Raw genomic sequence first — 22,518 nt, forward strand, 5'->3', positions numbered from 1 at the left:
TTAATAATAATGTATTATTTATACCCCACCCACTCTGGGCGGCTTCCAACAAAAGATTAAAAATACATTAAAACACCAATCATTATAAACTTCCCTAAACAGGGCTGCCTGAGAGGTACCTCTCTTTGGGGCAGGGGGGCAGCTTAGAGACCAAGGGTCGCAGCAGTAGTTGCCCAGAGGGATCCCAAGGAAAAGGGGGCTGAGAAAGGGTGAGAGGCTGCCAGCTCGGCAGGCAAGGGGTGACATAACTGGGTTCCTGAGCCCCACAGAGGTGCCGCAGAAAGAATCTAGTTGGTTACGGGAGCTGTGGACTCAAAAAAACCTCCTCATTTAATTCCCATTACCACCCTGTGAGGCTGAGAGGCAGTGACTGGCCCTCCCAAGGGCAACCAGTGAGCTTTGTGGCTGAATTTGAACCTGGGTCTCTCCTGGGTCCTAATCCAACACTCTAATCATTGCACCACACTGACTCTACACATTTTAATTTGGTACACACTTTCCCTAATGCAGTCCCTTTAAGTACACCTTGCTTGGCTGGAGATGAAATTCAAAGGGGAGATGAAATTTTGCCTTTGGCTTTGTTTCGGAAGTGCGAACGAGGCAGCAACATGTTGAAATGGGAACCACAAATGGAATGTGCCCCCCTCCCCCCCAAAAACCCCTAAAGAGAATTCAGAAATATTAGTTGAAAGATTCCTGAGGAGAAATCTGAACAGACCACACCCAAGTTAACACCCAGCTCACAGCACAAGGGACCAATTCCAACAAGGTTCAAACCAGCAGTGGGTGGAGCCGAGCAAAGGTGGGTGGAGCAAAAGATGCAAATTTTTCATTTATATGTTCCAGCTGCAAATAAACACCCCATCCTCTGTCCACAGAAGCAAGCAGAAGCGTCACAGATTTGAGGGCACATCCCAGTCTGGCTCAAGTGAATGAGGAGAGGGTGAACAAGGGTGTCCCAAGGGCCAGATGGAGAGGGTTCGGGGGGCCACGTTCATCAGCCCCTGCCAGTGGTAAGAAAACACCCAGTGCCAAGATTTGGTGTTTTTCAATGAAAGGATGTGACAGAAGTTTTACTGTTCCTTAAAAATAAATTATGCGTGGTGTGGAGGAAGTGGAAAGAGAGAATTTTATTTTTAAAGCATTAAAGGCCAGGCTTGCAGACAAAATCTTCAGGAGGTGTCTAGTCGTAGAAACCATAAAACAGAAGGAATGTAACAAAACTGATTATTATTATTATTAACTGCAAAGATCAAAATATAAGCATCCAAGGGGTGTAAGTCAGCCAAGTTTGTACTCAAGAGTAGACACACTGAAATTAATGGCAACTAACTTTGGGTAGAAATCGAATACAGCTCCATCATTTTATATTTCAAAATATAAATATTATTTGTCACAAACCACACCGACGCCAGACTTTGGGTCACTCGAATGGAACCAATCAGCCAGAGGCGAAAGGAAGGACTATCTCAGAGTGCCGTCGACTCTCTTTCCTTGGAGCTTTTTAAACAGAGGTTGGATCCCATCTGCCAGGGATTCTGTAGCTGAGATTTCTGCATTGCAGGGGGCTGGACTAGATGACCCTTGGTGGTACCTCCCAACACTACAATTCTATGACTATGGACAACATATTGTGACATGTAATATTTCCAGGTGCCCCGAAGTTCACACCATTGGATGTTAACATATGGAACTCACTGCCACAAGAAGTGCCCACTGGATCATAAGGCTTTAACGGGGGCTTAAAAGAAACTCACAGACCAGGCAGTGAGTGGGTAACAGGGCCACCTACCTGTGTCTTTCTTATTCTCAAATCTGCTGACGATCTGTTGAGCCCTTCCTCCTGCTCAATGCTCTGCTCAATACCTAAGGGGGAGAGAAAAGCAGATCAGACTTCAGAGAAGGAAGAGAAAGGGGGCGGGGGTTGAGAAACAGATGGGACTCTCTCTCTCTCTCTCCCCTTCCTCGCCTGCCTGATGCCCATTTCAGACTAGGTTAAAAATAGCTCCCCAGAAGGCAAAAGACCATCTAGGAGCATCCCTAAAACTGCCCCAGGAAAGTCAGAACACCGCGTTTAATTTAGAAGGAAAAGCAAAAATCTGGGCTATGAAAGGTGAACCCTGCAGCCCAAATAAAGGATGCAAATCTGCATTTCCTTTGGTTATCTCCAAAGGAGAGAGGAGAGGAGCTGCCCTGGTTCCGAGATCTCCAGGCACAGCCAAAAGGATCTTGGAAGCCATGAAGGTTCAAAATCTTGAAAAAAAACAAGGCAGAGGTTCCTAGGACATCCTTGACTTGCAGATCATTTTCCACTGCCCCTTTTAGGGGCTTCCTCCATTCTGATTTATACAGGGACGCGGGTGGCGCTGTGGATTAAACTACAGAGCCGAGGACTTGTTGGCGGTTAAAATCCCTGCGACGGGGTGAGCTCCTGTTGTTCGGTCCCTGCTCCTGCCAACCTAACAGTTCAAAAGCACGTCAAAGTGCAAGTAGATAAATACCGGTAGGTACCGCTCCAGCGGGAAGGTAAACGGCATTACCGTGCGCTGCTCTGGTTCGCCAGAAGCAGCTTAGTCACGCTGGCCACATGACCCGGAAGCTGTACACCGGCTCCCTCGGCCAGTAAAGTGAGATGAGCGCCGCAACCCCAGAGTCGTCCATGACTGGACCTAATGGTCAGGGGTCCCTTTACCTTTACCATTCTGATTTGGAGGACAACTTGCTCTGTAGGGCACAGATGCTCCAACAGCCATTTCCCACAACACCTCTGAGCATGAGGACTAGAAACTTGAAACACACCCACCCAACCCCCAAAAAGCTGAGTTTCCCAGGAAAATAAATATTGAGCCTCAAAACGTGGCCCACTGCACTAGGCTTGCCACCAGAGCCTTGCAGTTCTATCTCCTGCCATGTCCACCGAAGGCTGTCCATGCCACCTGCCTCCCTCTGCTGTGCCTCAAGTCAAGAGAGATGGGGGTCGGAAGCCAAACCAGCCCCTGTGCGTAGCACCCTCATCCTGCCCCCGTGCAAGGAGATACTCACTCTTTAGCTTGGAGCGCACTTTGTTGGCTGTCTTCTTGATGTCAGACATGAGCTCCTCCAGCTCCTCCTTGGTTTCTGGAAGGCAGAAGAGGCAGGAGAAGGTAAGATCATCATCTGAGCCTGCTGGATCAGGCCAATGGCCTCACCTACTCCAGCATCCTGTACTTACAGTTGCCAAACAGATTCCCTGAATGGGAAACCCACAAGCAGGACCCAAGCGGAAGAGCCCTCTCCGCTCCTGTGGCAGAGAGTTCCATAGTTTAATTATGTGCCCAGTGAAGAAGGACTTTCTTTTGAGTTCTTAGGAATGCTTGTGGATGGCCATAATTGCACCCCGATTTCACAGCTGGATTTTGGCCCTGTTGGAATCAGTCCCTTGAACTGCGATGAGAGCGGGGCAGGGCATCCCTGCTTAAATTTATCCCCCAGTCTCGTGCTGGCCAAATCCTGCCACCCTAGTGATCTTTTCTGCCAAGTTCCCTTTGGGATCGGATGCATGTTCAATTTGTGGTCCACATTTTAACACGAACATGCCTTGTTTGCACTTCCCGAAATCTATGCCAAACCCGCAAAATGAGGCTCCCTTTGAAATTCACCCTCCTTCCACAGAGTTCTCCAGCCAAAAAAGACGTACCCAAAATGCATATGTTAGGGGAGAGCGCGTAATAAATTTAAATGTAGAGAGCCGGTGCAGTATAGTGGTTAGAGTGTCGGACTTGGACCTGGGAATCCAGGGTTCAAATCCCCACTTGCCATGAAGCTCAGTGGGTGGGGACCTTGGGCCTAGCCTACCTCATAGGGCTGTAATGGGGATTCAATGAGGAGGGGAATGAACTAGGTATCCCACCTTGAGCTCCTCAGAGGAAACAATGGTGGAATAGTACAGTGGAACCTCATGTTACGGATGGTATCCGTGTAATGAAATAAAGAAATAACAAATACAGTGGTACCTCGGGTTACAGACGCTTCAGGTTACAGACTCCGCTAACCCAGAAATAGTACCTCGGGTTAAGAACTTTGCTTCAGGATGAGAACAGAAATTGTGTGGCGGCAGCGGGAGGCCCCATTAGCTAAAGTAGTACCTCAGGTCAAGAACAGTTTCAGCTTAAGAACAGACCTCCGGAACAAATAAATTCTTAACCCAAGGTACCACTGTACTTAAAGAATGGGGGAGAGGGAGAATACCTTCCCTCCAACTCCTTCTCCACACCAGACCTCATTGCATAAACCTCTATTATCCCTCCTTCCATCTTGCCCATCAACTTTTGCCTAAGCCCAAGAGCTGCAGCCCTCCCTCGCAGGGGTGGCGCGCTCCAGCCCCCCTGGATTGCTCTGCTTGCCCTTTTCCTGAGCTTCGCCAAGCTGCCTGGCGCTGGAGGTGCCAGGTGCAAGCCTGCTCCCTCCCTGCCCCCTCCACAACCCGCCCCCCCCTTGGCCCGGAGAGGAGATAATTGTCGTCACCTGGAACTCTGAACATCGCCAACGTAACCAAGCAACGCTGGCAGAGCAGCCAAGTCTGGGTGGCACAGAGGAGGCGACGGGGGCACGGCGAGGTCTCTGCACTGGCAGCCTCGCGCCAAGACTCTCCGCTGAGCTCAGAGCATCTGTGCGGGGCCTCAGACGTCCTCAGCAGGATCAGCACTGCCTTGGGGCAAACGCTGAGGTTACGCTCAGCACTGAGCTCCCAGCCCATCTCCTTTCCAATTAGCATGCTTACACACTGCAACACGTCCAATAAAGAACCCCCTTGCCAGCCTTTGAGCATTTTACCAACTGGGAGAATTTGGCAAAGGTTCAGGGAAGGGCAAGCAAAATGATGGAGGGGATGACTCCCCTATGAAGGAAGGTTGCAGCGTTTAAGGAGCGACATGATGGATGGTAATAAAATTACGCCTGACAAAGTCGATGGAGAGAAGTTTCCCTCCCTCTCTCCTAACCCTAGAACTCAGAGACATCCAATGTTGCAGGATTCAGGGCAGAGGAAAGAAAGGACTGCCTCACGCAGCGCAGACTGTGGAACTCACTGCCACTGGAGGCAGTCGTGACCGCCAACCTTTAAAAGAGGGCTGAACAAATTCATGGGGGATTAAGGCCATTGATGGCTACTAGCCATGATGGCTATTGTTCTGCCTGCACAGTTTGAAGCAGCGATGTTTCTGAACACGACAGAAGCTTGGGTCCTGTTTGGGGGTTTCCCCATGATGGGCATCTGTGTGGCCATTGCGAGAACAGGACGCTGGACTAATTCGCATCAAAATGGTGCTGAATTTTCATGAGAACTCTCCCCCTTTTTAATGCAAACTGGGCCCTTCTGTGGCACAGCGGGTCAGTGCATCTGGCTGTTAACTGGAAGGTTGGTGGTTCGAGCCCACCTAGGTATGGCTGTGGGCAGGATTCCTGCATTGCAAGGGGTTGGACTAGATGACCCTTGGGGTCCCTTCCAACTCTACACTTCTTATGATGTGGAATCCCAACTGAAGTTGGGGAAACTGAGAAAAGCCTCCTTCGTGTGGCTCTTCCTCAAGAGGTCCAAAGGGTGGCAACACGAGAACGGGCCTTCTCTGCAGTGGCTCCCCGCCTGTGGAATGCTCTCCCCAGGGAAGTTCGCATGGTGCCTTCATTATACACCTTTAGATGCCAGGCAAAAACGTTCCTTTTTAACCAGGCCTTTGGTTGATCTGATTTACATTCTATGTCCTTTTAAAAGGTGTTTTTTTTTGGGGGGAGGCCCTATTGGGTTGTTTTTATTTTTGTTATGTATTTTGTTGTTATGTATTTTGTGGTTTTATATTTTGATTTTATTCTATGAACCGCCCTGAGACCCCCCCCCAGGTATAGGGCATGATATAAATTCAATCAATCAATCAATCAATCAAACTGGTAAGATTTGTTCATTCCTGCCTCACACTGCAGCAGTTTTAAATGGGTTTAACTGTCATGGGTGCCCTTAAACTATCTAGGAGTTGCAGCTTGACAGGGATCCTGAGAATCCTTGGTAAAAAATAAAGAAACCCCATTCTCTCAGTTTCCCAGAGCTTCGTAAAGAGAGAAAATAACCTATGCCCATTTACCCTTGCATAAGAATACATTTATGCGTCTGACGCTACTTAGGGCTTAGAAACACAAGCAGCTGCCTTGTACTGTTTCCATTGGTTCAACTTGGCTCAGTATGGCCCACTGCCGCAAGTCAGTGTAAGTATCTGATTAACTTTTTATTAGGGGAAACTTACTGAAAAAGTGGCCTGTTTTGCCTTTAGAGCAGCGATTTTCAGGGGAAAAGGTGTGTGGGGAAGCCAAGTTAAATTCTTCGGGGGAACAAACTCTTATCTGACAGAAGATCTGGTTTGCACAATTATTTTAAATGCACAATGTATTATATTCTGTTATCTCTGTTTTGCTTCTCATAAGGGCTTTGGCTACACAAATAAATAATAATATTCATTCGTTGGCAGCAGCACTCCAGGGGTCCAGGCAGAGCTCCCTCCCAGCCCTGCCCAGAGATGCCATCGGGGATTGCCATGCAGCGTTAAGTTTTCACCCACACTGAGTCAGCCCATGCAGCCAGTATTGTCTACTCTGACAGGCAGCTCTGCTATTTTGCTATACAAGAAAAGGGGGAGGGGGCGGAATGCACAGAAGCCAGTAATTAACTCCCACCCTGCAGGGAGAAGAAAATAATTAAAGGGCAAATCCTCAATGCAAGCGGAGAATGCCTTATCTTTAATCTCTGTTGAGCTCTCAGAAGACTTCAAGAGCCTAGAGTTGAGTCTGAGGATTTTCCTTCCATGACAGAACTCCCTCCCTTCCCATGAAGAGCCCCTAAATCTGTTCTGAGTCCCCCCACAACCCCCCAGAACAGATTTGGGGACAGTGTGGGACACACACTTGGAGAGAGGGAATCCCAGATGCTGGTTTCCGTTAGTGCAGCGGCCCTGGGTGTTTTATTTTACGATGATGCAGTCTTAATATAATATCACATTCCTACAATTACTCAAAAAATCACAGTCAGCAGGAAGCAATAGAATAGGACAGGGCCTATAGACAGGAAGATGCTCCACCAATGAGCTGTGGCCTTTCCTTTAAAAACAAATCAAGACTCTAGCCCTCATTGCTCTGAATTAATGGCTGGTTTAAACAGGAATATAGGAAACTGGCTTATACTGATCAGGCTGAGGCAGGTGCTCTGATACCCTTTCCCTGCTGGATCGAGGAGATTCAGTCCTCAGCGCAGGGGTTTGGGACCTTTGCCCCCCCCCCGCCCCCCAGTTGCTGTTGAACTCCATCTCCCATCAGTCCCAGGCCAGCAAGGCCAACAGCAAAGGCTGAAGGGTGCCTTCATACAACAATACCTGGAGATCCGTCATTCCCCCGCCTGCTCCAGAGGACAGCAGCATCCACTGACTTGCTCATGGGTAGGCAAACTAAGGCCCGGGGGCCAGATCTGGCCCAATCACCTTCTAAATCCGGCCCACAGACGGTCTGGGAATCAGCGTGTTTTTACATGAGTAGAATGTGTGCTTTTATTTAAAATGCATCTCTGGGTTATTTGTGGGGCATAGGGATTCGTTCAAATTCCTCCCCCCCCCCAAAAAAAAACAAAAGTCCGGCCCCCCACAAGGTCTGAGGGACAATGGACTGGCCCCCTGCTGAAAAAGTTTGCTGACCCCTGGACTTGCTCTTTCCATCCTATCAGGCGGCTGCTAACTAAAATTACAGGAGAAGAGACTGGAATGGAATGATAGAATTGTAGAACTCCAGGGTTCATCTAGTCCAATTAGAATCACAGCTAATAAAGGAAAGGAAAATGTCGAGCAACCCTGCTGCCAAGGGGCAGCCCGGAAAAAGGCCTGCGTTTGTAAGTTGGCAGAGACAAGAGGACTGCCACCTTTTCATCGTGCAGGGCTCATGCCCTCAACCACCCCAGAATAAAGCCCACACTCAGCTTGACAACAGCGCCCCCTCCCCAAAGGCATTTCCCTTCCCTTCCTTAAGCAGACTTTTCCCATCTCCGGGTTTTCCAATGCACAAGACATCTCCAAAGGGGTGCAATTTTCGTCTTGCCACAGCAGAGATGTTTGCAGCGATGGTGAGGATGAGACTCAGCCTGGAAAATTGGCCGTTTCCATCCTCTCTCGCCTGACTCGCCTGGACCCAAAGCTCATTAATAACATCCCGAGGTCCCCGGAGAAGCCAGCTCTCTTTCGAACGGGTGGGCAGGGCGGCTGCAATTTCTCAAGATCGATGTTGACTGCGCATGGAAGGAGCTGACCCTCCCAGCGGTGAAGGGAGAAAGCAATTATGTGGAGGGAATATTATCCTGGGAGAAGAGGGAGGAAGGGCTATAGGCAAGCCAGCTAGCAAAGCTTGCGGAGTAACAGCATTCCATGCCACCCCAACGGTGAGAAACTCCAGGGCTTCCCCAGAGCTCTGTTTCCTTGGAATGAAGGACAGCAGAGCACTCAGGGACCACTTTTAACAGGGGTATGGATGGAGTAAGCAGGAAGGAATGGGTTGTGTGGGTGATGACAACAATCTCCGGAGGAGGAGGAGAAAGCAGGGAGAGAAGAGAAGCAGGCAGTGAGTCAGAAGCGACAGAGGGGCAGCCAACACAGAAACCTCCGGCACTCACCCACGCAGGGAATACAGGAGGCAAGAGGGGAGGGAACGGGAAGAGGGATATGCCTAGAAGGAGCTGCTGGGGGCAGCCACCCGGCACCGGAGGCAGGAAAGCCAGAGAGATTCCCATCCCACGCACGGAAAGCTGCCTCACACCAGGTCAGATTATTGGAGCATCTAAGCAGGACACGGGTGGAGCTGTTGGTTAAACCACAGGCCCTAGGACTTGCCAATCAGAAGGTCGGCGGTTCGAATCCCCACAACGGGGTGAGCTCCTGTTGCTCGGTCCCTGCTCCTGCTCACCTAGCAGTTCGAAAGCACGCCAGTGCAAGTAGATAAATAGGTACCGCTCCAGCGGGAAGGTAAACGGCGTTTCTGTGTGCTGCTCTGGTTCGCCAGAAGCGCCTTAGTCATGCTGGCCACATGACCCGGAAACTGTACACCGGCTCCCTCGGCCAATAAAGCGAGATGAGCACCGCAACCCCAGAGTCGGCCACGGCTGGACCTAATGGTCAGGGGTCCCTTTACCTTTACCTTTTAAGCTTAGTATTATCAGCACAGACTGGCAGCAGCTCTCCAGGGTTTCAAGTAGGGAATATTCCTAGCCCTTCCCGGAGATGCCACAGGGGTGTATGTGTTGAAGCTGGGGCATTCTGCACACCAAGCAGGGGCACTGCCACTGTAATTTGCAGTATCGACAGAAAATGGTTATAGGCACCTGAGGACACGTGGCAACTTGTGCAATGATAGTAAAGGTAAAGGGACCCCTGACCATTAGAGTCGTGACCGACTCTGGGGTTGCGGCGCTCATCTCGCTTTATTGGCCGAGGGAGCCGGTGGAGTGGTGTTGTTAAATATGGTCTACTGCTGCTTGTGAAAATAAAAATAAAAAATAAAAAAATATTTGCAGGCAGGATAAAATATTAAGGGGGCTTCAAAGAAGCAAACACCAGCCATGCTTTCTCCTAATGCAAAGCTCTTCTGGTTCACAGAGCCTGCAGTATTTTGCAGAAGTGCATCCCAAGAAACAGAAATGGACCAAGGCGTTTTGTCGCCTTAACACCACAAATCCACTTCAACCACACTGAACTTTTTGCAGTTAGGAAAGTGACAGGGGAAATGTGCCGGAAAGTGTGGGACAAACAAGGGATTAATGAGAAGATGCATAAACACCCTGGAAGCAAATCAGAATGATGTAGGATGAAGACCCCCTGTGGAATCACTAATCCGGTGTTGGAAAACATTCAGAAAAGGGCAACCACCATGATCAAGGGGGTGGAGCGACTCCCCTATGAAGGAAAGGTTGCAGCGTTAGGACGATTTAGGTTAGAGTTTGCTAAGAGTCAACACGTTAGGAGTTTATAAAATTATGCATGGCATGGAGAAGGCGGATAGGGAAAAGTTTTCCCTCCCTCTCTCATAACACTTGAACATTTAGACATCCAATGAACTGGAATGTTGGGAGATTCAGGACAGATTTTTTAAAAAGGACTTTTCATAGCTCAACTGTGCTCAAAAGTTTGGACAAATTCATGGAGGAGAGGGCTATTGATGGCTATCGGCCAGGACTGCTAACTCTGCCTCCGCAATGTTGCTTCTTGAACACCAGTTGTTGGAAAACATAGGAGGGGAGGGGAGGGCAGGGGGAGAGAGCTCCTGTGACTGGATCTCACTTGCAGGTTTCTGGTTGGCCACTGTGAGAACAGGATGCTAGGCTACATGTGCTCCCTCTGGCCTGATCCAGAAGGCTCAAATTATGTTCTTAAATGCTCAGTACAGAGTGGGGACAGTCTGACCTCCACAAACTTTTTGTGCATGCTCAATAGACAGGTCGTTGGGAGGAGCCACTCCTTGCATCGAATGCCCATGAATATGCCAAATAACCCTGGGGTGCCCCTCAATGGTACCCCCTCTCCCTCATCCCTTCCACCCTTTGCTAAGCAACTGTTCCGATTGCATCCCGGCCAGCTGGATTGGCATCCTGGGTCGGGCAGGAAATCTGATCCTGGCCTGCCCTTCCAGCGCCACCTGTAACGCCTGGCATGGTGGCACTAGCAGGCCCCCTGCTAGACCCACAGGAGTGTCACGCTCCCTCTCCACTGGCTAAATTAAGGCGCAGCTAATTGCTGAGCACTTTCCCCTAATGCGCTCACAGGCGAGGGAGTTAATTGATATTTATGCAGCGCCCCAGCCTGCCACAGGAGAGAACGCTCAATTGTTTGGAGGGCCGGGGTTAAACAAGTCACAGAGATCCACACGGGGCAGCAAAACCTGACAAGAGACACCCCCCGCTGCCGATGCCTTATGCAAAGAAGTGAGGGGTAAGTCTTTTTTGTGGTGGTGGTGGGTAACCTGAGTAACTAGAGCTTCTAGCAGGGAGTGGACCACCCCCCTACAAAATGGAAACCATAGAACCACTGAATTTCAGAGCTGGAAGGGACCCTGAAGATCATCCAGTCCAACTCCCTGCAATGCAGGAATAGGCAGTTGTCCCGTACAGGGATCGAACCTGCAACCTTGGTATTATCACCACCATGCTCTAACTGTTGAGATTTCCATTCCACCTTAAGGAGCAGACATGTGGAACTGTTGCGTGTCACATGCCTGTTTACATTCCAGCAGAGCTTGCTGGGAACTTCCGTTGTGTGTATAGCTTTTGCTTTTTCCCGTTCTCTCTGAGAAGACGAGAGAGAGAGAGACGACATGTTTTTTCGTCCTGATTTATGATTAATAAATCTGTAGTTGTAGTATGCTTTCACAAGCCTCAAGCCTATTCTGTGTGAGCAGTTTGATCTGCTGATAGTGTGCCCTGGCTTTGACCCTCCTGGTCCTCTGCATGTTGACACTAACCAACTGAGCTAACCAACAGAGCTCCTTCCCCACCTGGTTTAAAGGGAAAGTGCCACCCTGCAAAACAAAAGGTGGTGGTCTCTCCTTCATTGGAGGTTTAAGCAGAGGTTGGGTGGCCATCTGTCAGGGGGTCTTGCTTTTGCAGGGGGTTGAGCTAAATGACCTTGGAGGTACCTTCCAACTCTTATGATTCTATGGTCGCAACTTGAGCTGTAGTAAAGGGGCTTGTTTTCATGAAACAAAGATTCACTGTTGAGCGGAGACATCTGCCCCCATCCACTGGCAAAAGCTACCCCCCCCCCACCTCAGCCAAGAAGAGGCAAGGCAGCCTTACTCACTCTCGTCGGGGTTCGGGGCCGCAAGGATGGCACTGTGCTTCCGCTTCACCTCTTCCACATTCTCCGCGATCTTGTCGATGAACCCTCGGATCTCTTCCACCTGGAGGAAGGAGGCCAGAGTGAGCAGAGAGCTTGGAACGCCCTGGCTTTTGACAAGGGCATCTTCCAACATCAAACCCCGGCATCGCCAAAATAAGGATTTACCACAAGGCCTTCTTCAAAGTCCCTGTTTTAATTTTGAAAGCCCTCAACAAGCTGCTAGTGCTCCCCTGACTTCATAGTTCTCTTTAAAAAGCAGGCCTCTGGTTTCATCCCACAGCAACCAGGGAGGAGGCCCCAGCTGAGCCTTCAGTCTTAACTCAGCTTGTATGGGAATAAGCACTACTGAATTCAGTTAAGAATTACTCCAGGGACTGCCTGAAATCTTCTATCCCAATCAGTGGCGTAGCGTGGGGGGTGCAGGGGGGGCCGGCCGCACCGGGCGCAACATCTGGGGTTAGGGCAAATCCACAGGTTAGGGGGCGCAAATCCACGGGTTAGGGGGCGCAAATCCACGGGTTAGGGGGCGCAAATCCACGGGTTAGGGGGCGCAAATTACTTGCCTTGCCCCGGGTGCTGACAACCCACGCTACGCCACTGATCCCAATTCAATCCCTGAGAATCTCTGCAGGAACGTTGTTCCCTGGAATTGGTGAGGCTCATTTGACAGCAATGAAACCTTTTTAATGCTTGATGTTTTAATGTTTGATATTTTGTCACTTTATTATTATTATTATTATTATTATTATTATTATTATTATTATTATTATTATTAATATTCTGTTGGGAGCTGCCCAGAGTGGCTAGGGAAACCCAGCCAGATGGGTGGGGTATAAATAAACTATTACTATTCTTACTATTCTTACTATTATTATTATTTGAAAATCTTTGTACAGTGGTGCCTCGCAAGACGAAATTAATCCGTTCCGCGAGTCTCTTCGTCTTGTGGTTTTTTCGTCTTGCGAAGCACGGCTATTAGCAGCTTAGCGGCTTAGTGGCTTTAAGAAAAAGGAAACAAACTCGCAAGAACTCGCAAGACTTGTGAAGCAAGCCCATAGGGAAATTCGTCTTGCGGAACGACTCAAAAAACGGAAAACCCTTTCGTCTAGCGAGTTTTTCGTCTTGCGAGGCATTTGTCTTGCGGGGCACCACTGTACTGCCCTTCAACTGTAGATCTCAGGGCTGTTCACAACACTGGCCCATTCCTGTGGAATGCCATGCCACTAGAGATTCAGCAGGTGCCTTCCATGTCAACTAACCCTAACTTTTCTATTCCACTGGGCCTATGGAGGCAATTAAGAGTACAACCTTCTGTAACGGCTAACTGAAGTCTGTTTTTAACTTTTGAATGTTTTCAATGCTGTAAAATATCTATACACAGCCGTATAAACCGAAAAGGTTTCCCACTTCTCCACAACTGTTCCCCAATGATCTGCACAGGACTCAAGCTGCCAGGTGCAACCCCCCCCCCCACGCCGAAAATGTATCTAGTTGCTCAAAGAAGAAGCAAAGGGGCGATTAGTGGGGGAGAGGAACTTGCAGGAAGAGGCCAAAGAATTGACTCTCTGACAAATTCGTGCAACTAAACAGGGTTTCTCACCTGCTCAAAAAACTCGTCCATGAAGCGGTCCCGATCCACTCCGACAGTGACGTCATCGTCATCGTCGCTGTCCTTAGCCTGGAAGACATGAAATGCCCTGAATGAAAGAAACCCTCTTGGACAGACTTCTGAAGGAGAGAAACCCCTGGGATTTTGCACCTTGCCGACGTCTTTGGAGACCACCAAGACCAGGGGTTCCCAAACTTTTTTGTGCCACGGCGCCCTTGTTTTCAAGGACTCATCCCCAGTGCCCCCTACCCACTCCACAAAAAGACCCTTCAGAACAGCAGTTTGCACAACCCAATAAGGAAGATAACACCACACTAAAATTCAGCAACAATTAATTGCACATTTCTTCAAAATCCAACTACAGTATTTAATTAATTCAGCAACATTGGTTACCTTGACCCATCGATGCCAACTTCTCAAAGTCTGAGTCATTTACACCGCCAGCGCCCCCTGCTGTCACCTTGCCTCTCAGCAGCAATATTTTGGTCACAAACATCTAGTTTACCGAACAAAAGGTGTTCTTTACTAAGCTACAAGTACATATTGAGATTGTGCTGGAAATGTCCATATACAGTACAGGTATATAGCAATCAATGTAGTAATCCCACTGTCCCCCACAGGGGGCAGTACCACCCACTTTGGGAACCAGTGATCCAGTCTAATGCTCTGCTCCTTTCATTAAAAACAATGCAAGATTCCAGTCCTCATGGAGCTGAATAAAAGGCTGATTTAAACAGGAACATTTATTCTGATCCTGATCTGATTTGAGGATGTATTTTAATTCATTGTCTGATTTTATGTTAATGTGTTATACATTTGATGTTAGCCGCTCTGAGCCCGAGAGGGCGAGATATAAATAAAATTTATTATTATTATTATTATTATTATTATTATTATTATTATTAACAGGTGCTTTATGCTGAGCTGACCCACTGGCCTATTTTGCTCACTATCGTCCATACTGAGTGGCAGTAGCTCTCCAGGGTTTCCTCTCCAGTTCCAGCCCTTGGAGATGGCCCTGGGGTCTGAACTTGCATCCTTCTTTATGGAAAGCAGATGTTCTGCAGAAAATACCGTGCAAGCTAGTATCCTAACCATTTCGACACATTAGATGCACCATCATCAAATGGGGAAACAAAAAGCTAAAGGCTCTCACAGGCCCAAATTAGTAATTCACAGCAGAGGTCGCCGGCTGTGACTCTGCAGGAGTCTCTGCTCTGGGCTTGCCTCCTCTTTTCAATTCGCTTCCTGTGGGGGGAGGGCATCATCCACTGCACCTCTGCACTGAGTGCCCATCGTTCATGCAACTACTCTCAGCGCAGACAGCAGCCGTTTCCAGACAGGCAGCTCCCAAGCACTAATAAATCATTGCTCTTCTTCTGCACAATGCAAGCAGAATTGCAATAGACCCCATCAGGGATATGGGATACCCCCCCCCCAATATGTTCATCTTGCTGTGCTGTTCCATTTTCACCTATAAACATTTCACCTATAAATGTTGGTGGGGAAGGTCCAGTTTGAGGAAGAATAACTTGCAAGCAATTCTTGATTATTATTTTTATTGTTTCAAAAAAAACAACAACAATAATTAATCAAGCACTATGCACTTGTTCATTTTAACCACAAATCCCTATTACTACCCATGAAATGTCAAAAAACAACAACAACCCTGAAACAAAAGTATAGATTAGTGCTTTATTGGGGGCAGGAGTTGCCAAAATGTCCCCCCCCCCTTTTAATTTTTTTTAATTAGCATTGCTCCCTTAGAGGTAACACACGATCATTTACATTTTTGAAAATGTAAAAGTAGAGCCAGAAAAGAATTTTGTTCAAAATAAAGAAACACACAGAGCGAGATTAATGATAGTAATGGGGTTATACAATGGCCAAGCTTATAATAGGTAAAGGGTAAAGGGACCCCTGACCATTAGGTCCAGTCGTGGCCGACTCTGGGGTTGCGGCGCTCATCTCGCTTTATTGGCCGAGGGAGCCGGCGTACAGCTTCCGGGTCATGTGGCCAGCATGACTAAGCCGCTTCTGGCGAACCAGAGCAGTGCACAGAAACAGCGTTTACCTTCCCGCTGGAGCGGTACCTATTTATCTACTTGCACTTTGACGTGCTTTTGAACTGCTAGGTTGGCAGGAGCAGGGACCGAGCAACGGGAGCTCACCCCGTCGCAGGGATTCGAACCGCTGACCTTCTGATTGGCAAGTCCTAAATTCTGTGGTTTAATCCACAGCGCCACCCGCGTCCCAAGCTTATAATAAGCAAGTGCCAAATACAGTCCATAGTTTCCTTGGGACACCCTCCAAGCCACACCCTCTCTTCTTAGGCCCCGCCCCTCACCAGCCTTGAGGGTCCATTCCAAGTCTACAATTCTATGAACAGGTAGCAGCAGCACCTATTGTACAGCAGACTGAGCAAGCATGCACAGGTCACTTGCCTTTACCTGGAGATGCCAGGGATTATAATGTCCGTTGTCATTTCCCAACGCATAATGCCAGAGTGCATATCAACAACAATCCATAAGATTATACATAATATAAAAAGGTAAAGGTAAAGGACCCCTGGGTGGCTAAGTCCAGTCAAAGGCGACTATGGGGTTGTGGCGCTCGTCTCGCTTTCAGGCTGAAGGAGGTGGCGTTTGTCTAGACAGTTTTCCGGGTCATGTGGCCAGCATGACTAAACTGCTTCTGGCGCAACGGGACACCGTGATGTAAGCCAGAGTGCACGAAAATGCTACCTTCCTGCCACAGCGGTTTATCTACTTGTGCTGGTGTGCTTTCGAACTGCTAGGTTGGCAGGTGCTGGGACAGAGCAACGGGAGTTCACTCGGTCGTGGGGAATAGAAAAGCCAACCTTCGGATCGGCAAGACCAAGAAGCACAGTGGTTTAAACCACAGCGCCACCAGCATCCCTAAAGACTATACATAATATATATGAACCCTAAACCCTCCCAGATCATGCTGTGTGGCTGAGACCACCCCCTTTCTCCCCGTCTGACTCCCCTCCAAACACCCCAGCCTTGAAAGCTCGGATGCTGAAAGGCAGGGTGCATACTTAGAAAGTAAATAAAAATAAAACGAATTTGACAAGTGTGACACCTAAAAACAAAGTTCTGGAAAGCATCCAAAATAATGAATGCAGAGGAACATCAGCTAAGCTAGGATCCTTGGAACTAGGTACGCTTTGAGAGGATGGGTGGGTGTTTGCAAATGGGTGGGCGGGCTCAATCCTCACGCGCCTGGAACAGCAGCCACCCCTCGTTCGACACCACTATGGAAAACACACCTGCACTCCCAGAGTCTCCACCCCCCGCCCTGCAATTAATTCCACCTCTTCTATTATGCCCTTTTTATCTGCTATTGTTTCAAACCGGGGCCTTTTTCCACAAACAGCAGCTGCCAAGACCCTCCTATGTGGCACACAGGAGACAAGACCACCCCCCCCCAAAGAGAGAGAGAGAGCGCACTTCATTGCCAAGAAGCCCCTTGCATCCAAAATTATGCATGGTTCATGGAGAAGGGAGATGGGGAGAACATTCTCTGCATGAATGCTGGAAGATTTCGGGCAGAGAAAATGAAGTACTTCTTCAGGCAGTGCATGGTTAAACGGTGGAACTCACTGCCCCGGGATGGAGGACTGACAACCAACTTGGACAGCTTCAAAAGACGATTAGACAAATTCACAGAGGATGAGGCCACCCATAGCTACTTGCCACAATAGCCACAATTTGCTTCCACTGTCAGAGACAGGCTGGCTACAGACTGTGGTTTCTTTGGCACAAAACAAACCCTGATCCCCAGTCTGAACATAAAACAATGCCAGGGATTGCAGATCTGTGTGCTAGTAGGGAGGAGGAAACAGCCCAGATTAGTGCAGTTACAGTCAATCATTGTCTAGGGTTTACTGTGATATGCAAACTGGGTTATTGTCAGTTTCAGTTCCCACCGGTGGGGGGGGGGGGGGGAGTTAATTACAGTACTTGCTTCCCTGCATTCATGTTCTCTTTTCTTTTCTTTTTTTTGAAAAAATAACTAAATAGCACTATTTCTCCCATTTTAAAAATGAAAAATATAAGGAAATCCCTAATTAACCCCACCCCCTGGTGAGAAGAGAAACTGACAGAGGCATACCCCCCCAAGTGTGATTAATAACCAATAAAATGGCCAGCACTTGGAAACAGTTTACTTAAACACACAGGAGTCCAGTGTGTGTGTGTGTGTGTAAAAAAAAATAATCTCACAAGCATTTGGTGTGTGTGTCCATACCAGACAGGCTGGTGTTCCAATAATTTTTTTTTAAAGAGGTGATGGGAAGAAAACCACCACATTGCAGAAAACACTGGCTAGACTGCAGCAAGACTTTGACAATGACCTTATCTGGGTGCTCGGGGGGATGGGGGAGTAAGCAAAGAAAGCAAATCCAGAAAAAAGACCTTGAATCTGGAACGAATATTGGACACAGATTCAAAGAGACATGAAACCCTCTATGTGGGGCCTCCCTCGTGCTTGATTCCGGAAGCTGCTGTTAGCAATTGTGCTGCAGCATTCAGCACAAACAGGGGTGAGTTCTTGTCAGCATATAACTCCTGTTCCTTTACTAAAGGTGTCATGGGCTTTGAAGATGCTCAAACTGAGGATGCAAGGGGAAAATGTGTTGAGAGGGAGGCAAGCTTGGCAAATCCACACCGTGATCAACTCCCACCCGGAAACCAATGTCCCCACTGTGGAGGACGTGTGGATCCAGAATTGGCCTCCACAGTCACTTACGGACTCACTGTTAAAACCGTGTTTATGGAAGACAATCTTACTCGGCTATGAGTGATCGCCAAAGAAGAAGAAGATGATAACTCCTGTGCTCAGAGATCTATACCAGTTGCAGATCTCCTATGAGTCTAAGTTCAAGGTGTTACTATTAGTATATAAAACCCATGACAACTTGGGAGCAGTTTACCTACGACATTGCCTTACCCCACTTCTGCCTACTCGGCCACTTAAACTGGCAGAGCTGGCCCTGTTACAAGTGCCACAGGACACTTGTTCCGATTTTGTAAGAATTCAATCATTTAGTATGGCAGAACCTATCCTTCGGAACTCTCTGCCTCTTGACATCAGGCAAGCGCCTTCACTATATTCTGTTCAGCGCCTGCTAAAAACATTCCTGTTTAGGCAAACCTACCCATATGCTTAGGGATGTGAGTGGCGCTGTGGGTTAAACCACAGAGCCTAGGATTTGCCAATCAGAAGGTCGGCGGTTCGAATCCCTGCGACGGGGTGAGCTCCCGTTGCTCGGTCCCTGCTCCTGCCAACCTAGCAGTTCGAAAGCATGCCAGTGCAAGTAGATAAATGGGTACCGCTCCGGCAGGAAGGTAAACGGCATTTCCGTGCGCTGCTCTGGTGTCGGTGTTCCGTTGCGCCAGAAGTGGCTTAGTCATGCTGGCCACATGACCCGGAAAAACTGACTGCGGAGCGGACAAACGCTGGCTCCCTTGGCCTGTAAAGCGAGATGAGCGCCGCAACCCCAGAGTCGTTCGTGACTGGACTTAACTGTTAGGGGTCCCTTTACCTTTACCCATATGCTTAGAAATGCTGATATGAATTTTAACCTTATTTCAGTAATTTAACTTTTTGTATGTTTTGAAATACTGTATTTCCCCCCTCAATTTTCTTTTATCTTTTTTTGCAAACCACTTTGAGGTGGGTTGTTGGGGTTTTTTACACAATCAAGTGGTGTGTATACATTTTATAAGATGCATAATAAACAAGCCTTTGAAAATGCACCTCCTCACTTTGAAACCAGCCGAGAAGCAACCACAAATTCCTGCTGGAATCATTGGCATCCAGCCTGGCGTGCAAGGGGTGGGGAGGCTGCCAGGAGTGGTCCATTTATCTCTCCTTACGTCTCCCCTTTGCTTTCCAGGTTCTTCAGCTGCGCTGCTTTCGAGGGGGACATTTGGCACAGCAGCCGAAAGGGAACAGTCGACTTGCTGAGCAGCCCGGGCTAAGAATAGCACACCCCAAAGGAAAGGAGGCAGAGCTGGCCAATTAGCCCAGTTAACGGGCTTTTTTTCAAACAAGCCAACCCGGTCCCATTAGACGCGGAGCAAAGGTCAAGCATCTGCTCTCCCCGAGGAGACGCACAGCAAGTCACGAAGCCAGCGGCCAGCGAACGTTTTGAACTCATCGCTGGCAGCAATAGCAGAGTCCCAGATCACGCAGGTGTCCGTGCAAAGCGGCGCTCACCACTCCAGACCCATTAGGCGGCAACAAAGAGCAGAGCCACCATGTGCAAAGGCAGTCTACCCCTGTAAGCCAAGAGCAGGCAGGCAAACAAAGGAAGAATATTTTCCATAACTTTCCACATTTTCCACCTGCGAGGTGCCAAAGGCTACCTAAAGGCACACGGTGACACAAGGGAAACCTCTCTGGCTGCCACCCCTTGAAAAGGATATTGTAGAGCTGGAAAGGGTTAAGAGAAGAGCAGCTACAATGACCTAGACCTAGAGCATGGCCAAACTCCACCCTCCAGATGTTTTGGGACTACAACTCCCATCATCCCTAGCTAACAGGACCAGTGGTCAGGCATGATGGGAATTGTAGTCCCAAAACAGCTGGAGGGCCAAGTTTGGCCATGCCTGATAGGCAAGTGAGGGTCTCCCCTGTGATGACAGGTTGCAGCATCTGAGGCAATATGATAAGACACTTATAAAATTATGCCTGGCGTGGAGAAAGTGCATAGAGAAAAGCTCTTCTCCCTCTCTCATAACACTGGAATGCATGAACATGCCTTGGAAGCTGGAGGCTGAGGACAGACTGAAGTACCTTTTTAGTTGAACTATGGAACTCACTGCCACAGGAGGCATCGATAGCCACCAACATGGTTGGCTTTAAAGGAGGACTGGGCAGATTTGTGTGGGAGAGGGTTACTGAGGGTTACTAGGCCAGGACTGGCTTTGCTCTGCCTCCATGACGTTTTGGAGAACCAGTTGCTAGAAACCAAAGGAGGGGAGAAGGCTATCGGGCTCAAACTCTGCTTGTGGGGTTTGCATTAGGACATCTGGCCAGCCAAGGTGAGAATTGTGTGCTGGACTACATGGGCCACGGGCCTGATTCCAGTAGATTCTTATGTTATTTCCTGGGAAGTCTGCAGGCCGCAAAAGGTGACGAAGGCTGAAGCTGGACCCTCAGGTGCCCTCTGGTTCACCTTTAGCCAAGCAGAGACCTCCTTCCCCGGAGTTGAAAAAGCCTTGCTCATTTTCTGGGATGCCTCATTACTACGAAGCTTCATTCCTCGATCAACATGCCACAACCAACATGCTCTCACAGTCTCCTCCCCCTCAGGCCTTGCTCGAAGCAAGTTGTGGCTTTTCCGTTCCACAGCAGAAATTTATTCTGGATGAATGGAAGGGCTGGAGCACAGAAGAGTAGACAGCAACTGGGGTTTGTTTAAAGCCACTTGGGAAGGGAAGGCAGCAGGGAGGGCCCCTGATTCTCCTAGGGAGGCGCACTGCAAACTGAAAGATTAAAATAAGAGCAATGAGGAGAAGAAAACAAAGGAATCAAAAATATAAACCATAAAAGCGTCACAGCTTAGAAGGACAAAAGTGCAAGGATACTGCACAGCTCTAAAGGGTCAATAAAATATTAACTCACACGAAGATTCCCTTCGCAAATAACAAAGATTTATAAAAGTATTCTCCACCTGCGAGTTCCATCACGGAGACTAAAGGTTCTCTATAGTCTTAAATGAGCCAGATATTTGCATATGACAGTGGCGCTCAGTGACCCCCGTGCCTCAATATTTGTATGAGAAATACCGTAAAAGCAGCCATGACCTCTTTTACAGAAGCCAGCATCTGTGAGTCAAGGATGATTTGTACAAAAGAAGACCCTCAAACCCATCTAGCCAAGATCCCTGCCAGAGACTCCCGAATCTTGGCCCATCCTCAAAAACAAGAATCCTCTAATGTGCGGGAAGATTTCAGACAGATAAAAGAAAGGACTTCTTCACCCAGCACATAGTTAAACTACGGAACTCCCTGCCACAGGAGCCAGTGATGGCTACCAACCTAGACGGCTTTAAAAGAGGATTAGACAAATTCATGGAGAAGGAGAAGGCTATCGATGGCTACTAGCCACAATGACTATACTCTGCCTCCATGGTCAGAAGCGGCAATGCTTCGTCCTGCTTATGGTCTTCATTTTGGTTGGCTGCTATGAGAACAGGATGCTGGACTAGATGGGCCATTGGCCTGATCCAGCAGTCTTTCCTTATGGCTCGTGGGTTTATGCACCTCTGTTGGAATGCCTTGCTGAGTCAGGCAGTCATTGGACCACGGAGGTCAGCGCTGTCTGCATCACGGATGGGGAAGCGGGGGCTCATGGGAGCTGTAGTTCAAGAACACCTGGAGGGCACAGGGGAGTCATGTGGTGTGAAGTCACAGAAAGTCAGAGTTGGAAGGGACCATCTAGTCCAAGGGTCAGCAAACTTTTTCAGCAGGGGGGCGGTCCACTGTCCCTCAGACCTTGTGGGGGGGCTATTGGGGGGGGTGAACGAATTCCTATGCCCCACAAACAACCCAGAGATGCATTTTAAATAAAATGGCATATTCTACTCATGTAAAAACACGCTGATTCCCGGACCGTCTGTGGGCCGGATTTAGAAGGCGATTGGGCCGGATCCAGCCCCCGGGCCTTAGTTTGCCTACCCATGATCTAGTCCAACCATGCAGGAATCTTTCCCCCCAATGTGGGGCTGGAGCCCACAACTCTTGAGACCTTGGGATTAAGAGTCTCATGCTCTGCCAACTGATCTATCCCAGGAAACCTTGGTCCACACTGACCATCAGCATCTCACTAGGATGTTGGGCTGGCATCTGTCCATACCCGGAGACGCCAAGGGTTGAACCTGGGACCTTCTGCATGCAAAGCAGGCGCTCTAACCGCTGGCCTATGCTGAGCCTGGATAGCTCAGATGGTAAAGCACGAGGCTCTTCATCGCAGTGTTCTGGGTTCGAGCCC

The 22,518-nt window shown here is 48.7% G+C and overlaps 1 protein-coding gene across 4 annotated transcripts in view; it reads right to left on the reverse strand.

Moving 5' to 3' along the window:
- STX1A (syntaxin 1A) overlaps positions 1 to 22,518 on the reverse strand; it is a 40,897-nt gene that overhangs the window by 16,582 nt on the left and 1,797 nt on the right. For all 4 annotated transcript variants that reach the window (XR_003703928.2, XM_028708411.2, XM_028708412.2 and 1 more), the window contains exons 2-5: positions 13,486 to 13,563; positions 11,847 to 11,946; positions 3,043 to 3,117; positions 1,793 to 1,866 (exon numbers count right to left, since the gene is read on the reverse strand). Coding sequence is in view for 3 of the 4 variants with exons in the window: in XM_028708411.2 (XP_028564244.2) it covers positions 1,793 to 1,866; positions 3,043 to 3,117; positions 11,847 to 11,946; positions 13,486 to 13,563 (327 nt within the window). In the remaining variant the exon portion in view is untranslated. The remainder of the gene's footprint in view (positions 1 to 1,792; positions 1,867 to 3,042; positions 3,118 to 11,846; positions 11,947 to 13,485; positions 13,564 to 22,518) is intronic.

The sequence above is a fragment of the Podarcis muralis genome, chromosome 15 (assembly GCF_964188315.1).
Source record: "Podarcis muralis chromosome 15, rPodMur119.hap1.1, whole genome shotgun sequence".
Classification (NCBI taxonomy): domain Eukaryota; kingdom Metazoa; phylum Chordata; class Lepidosauria; order Squamata; family Lacertidae; genus Podarcis; species Podarcis muralis.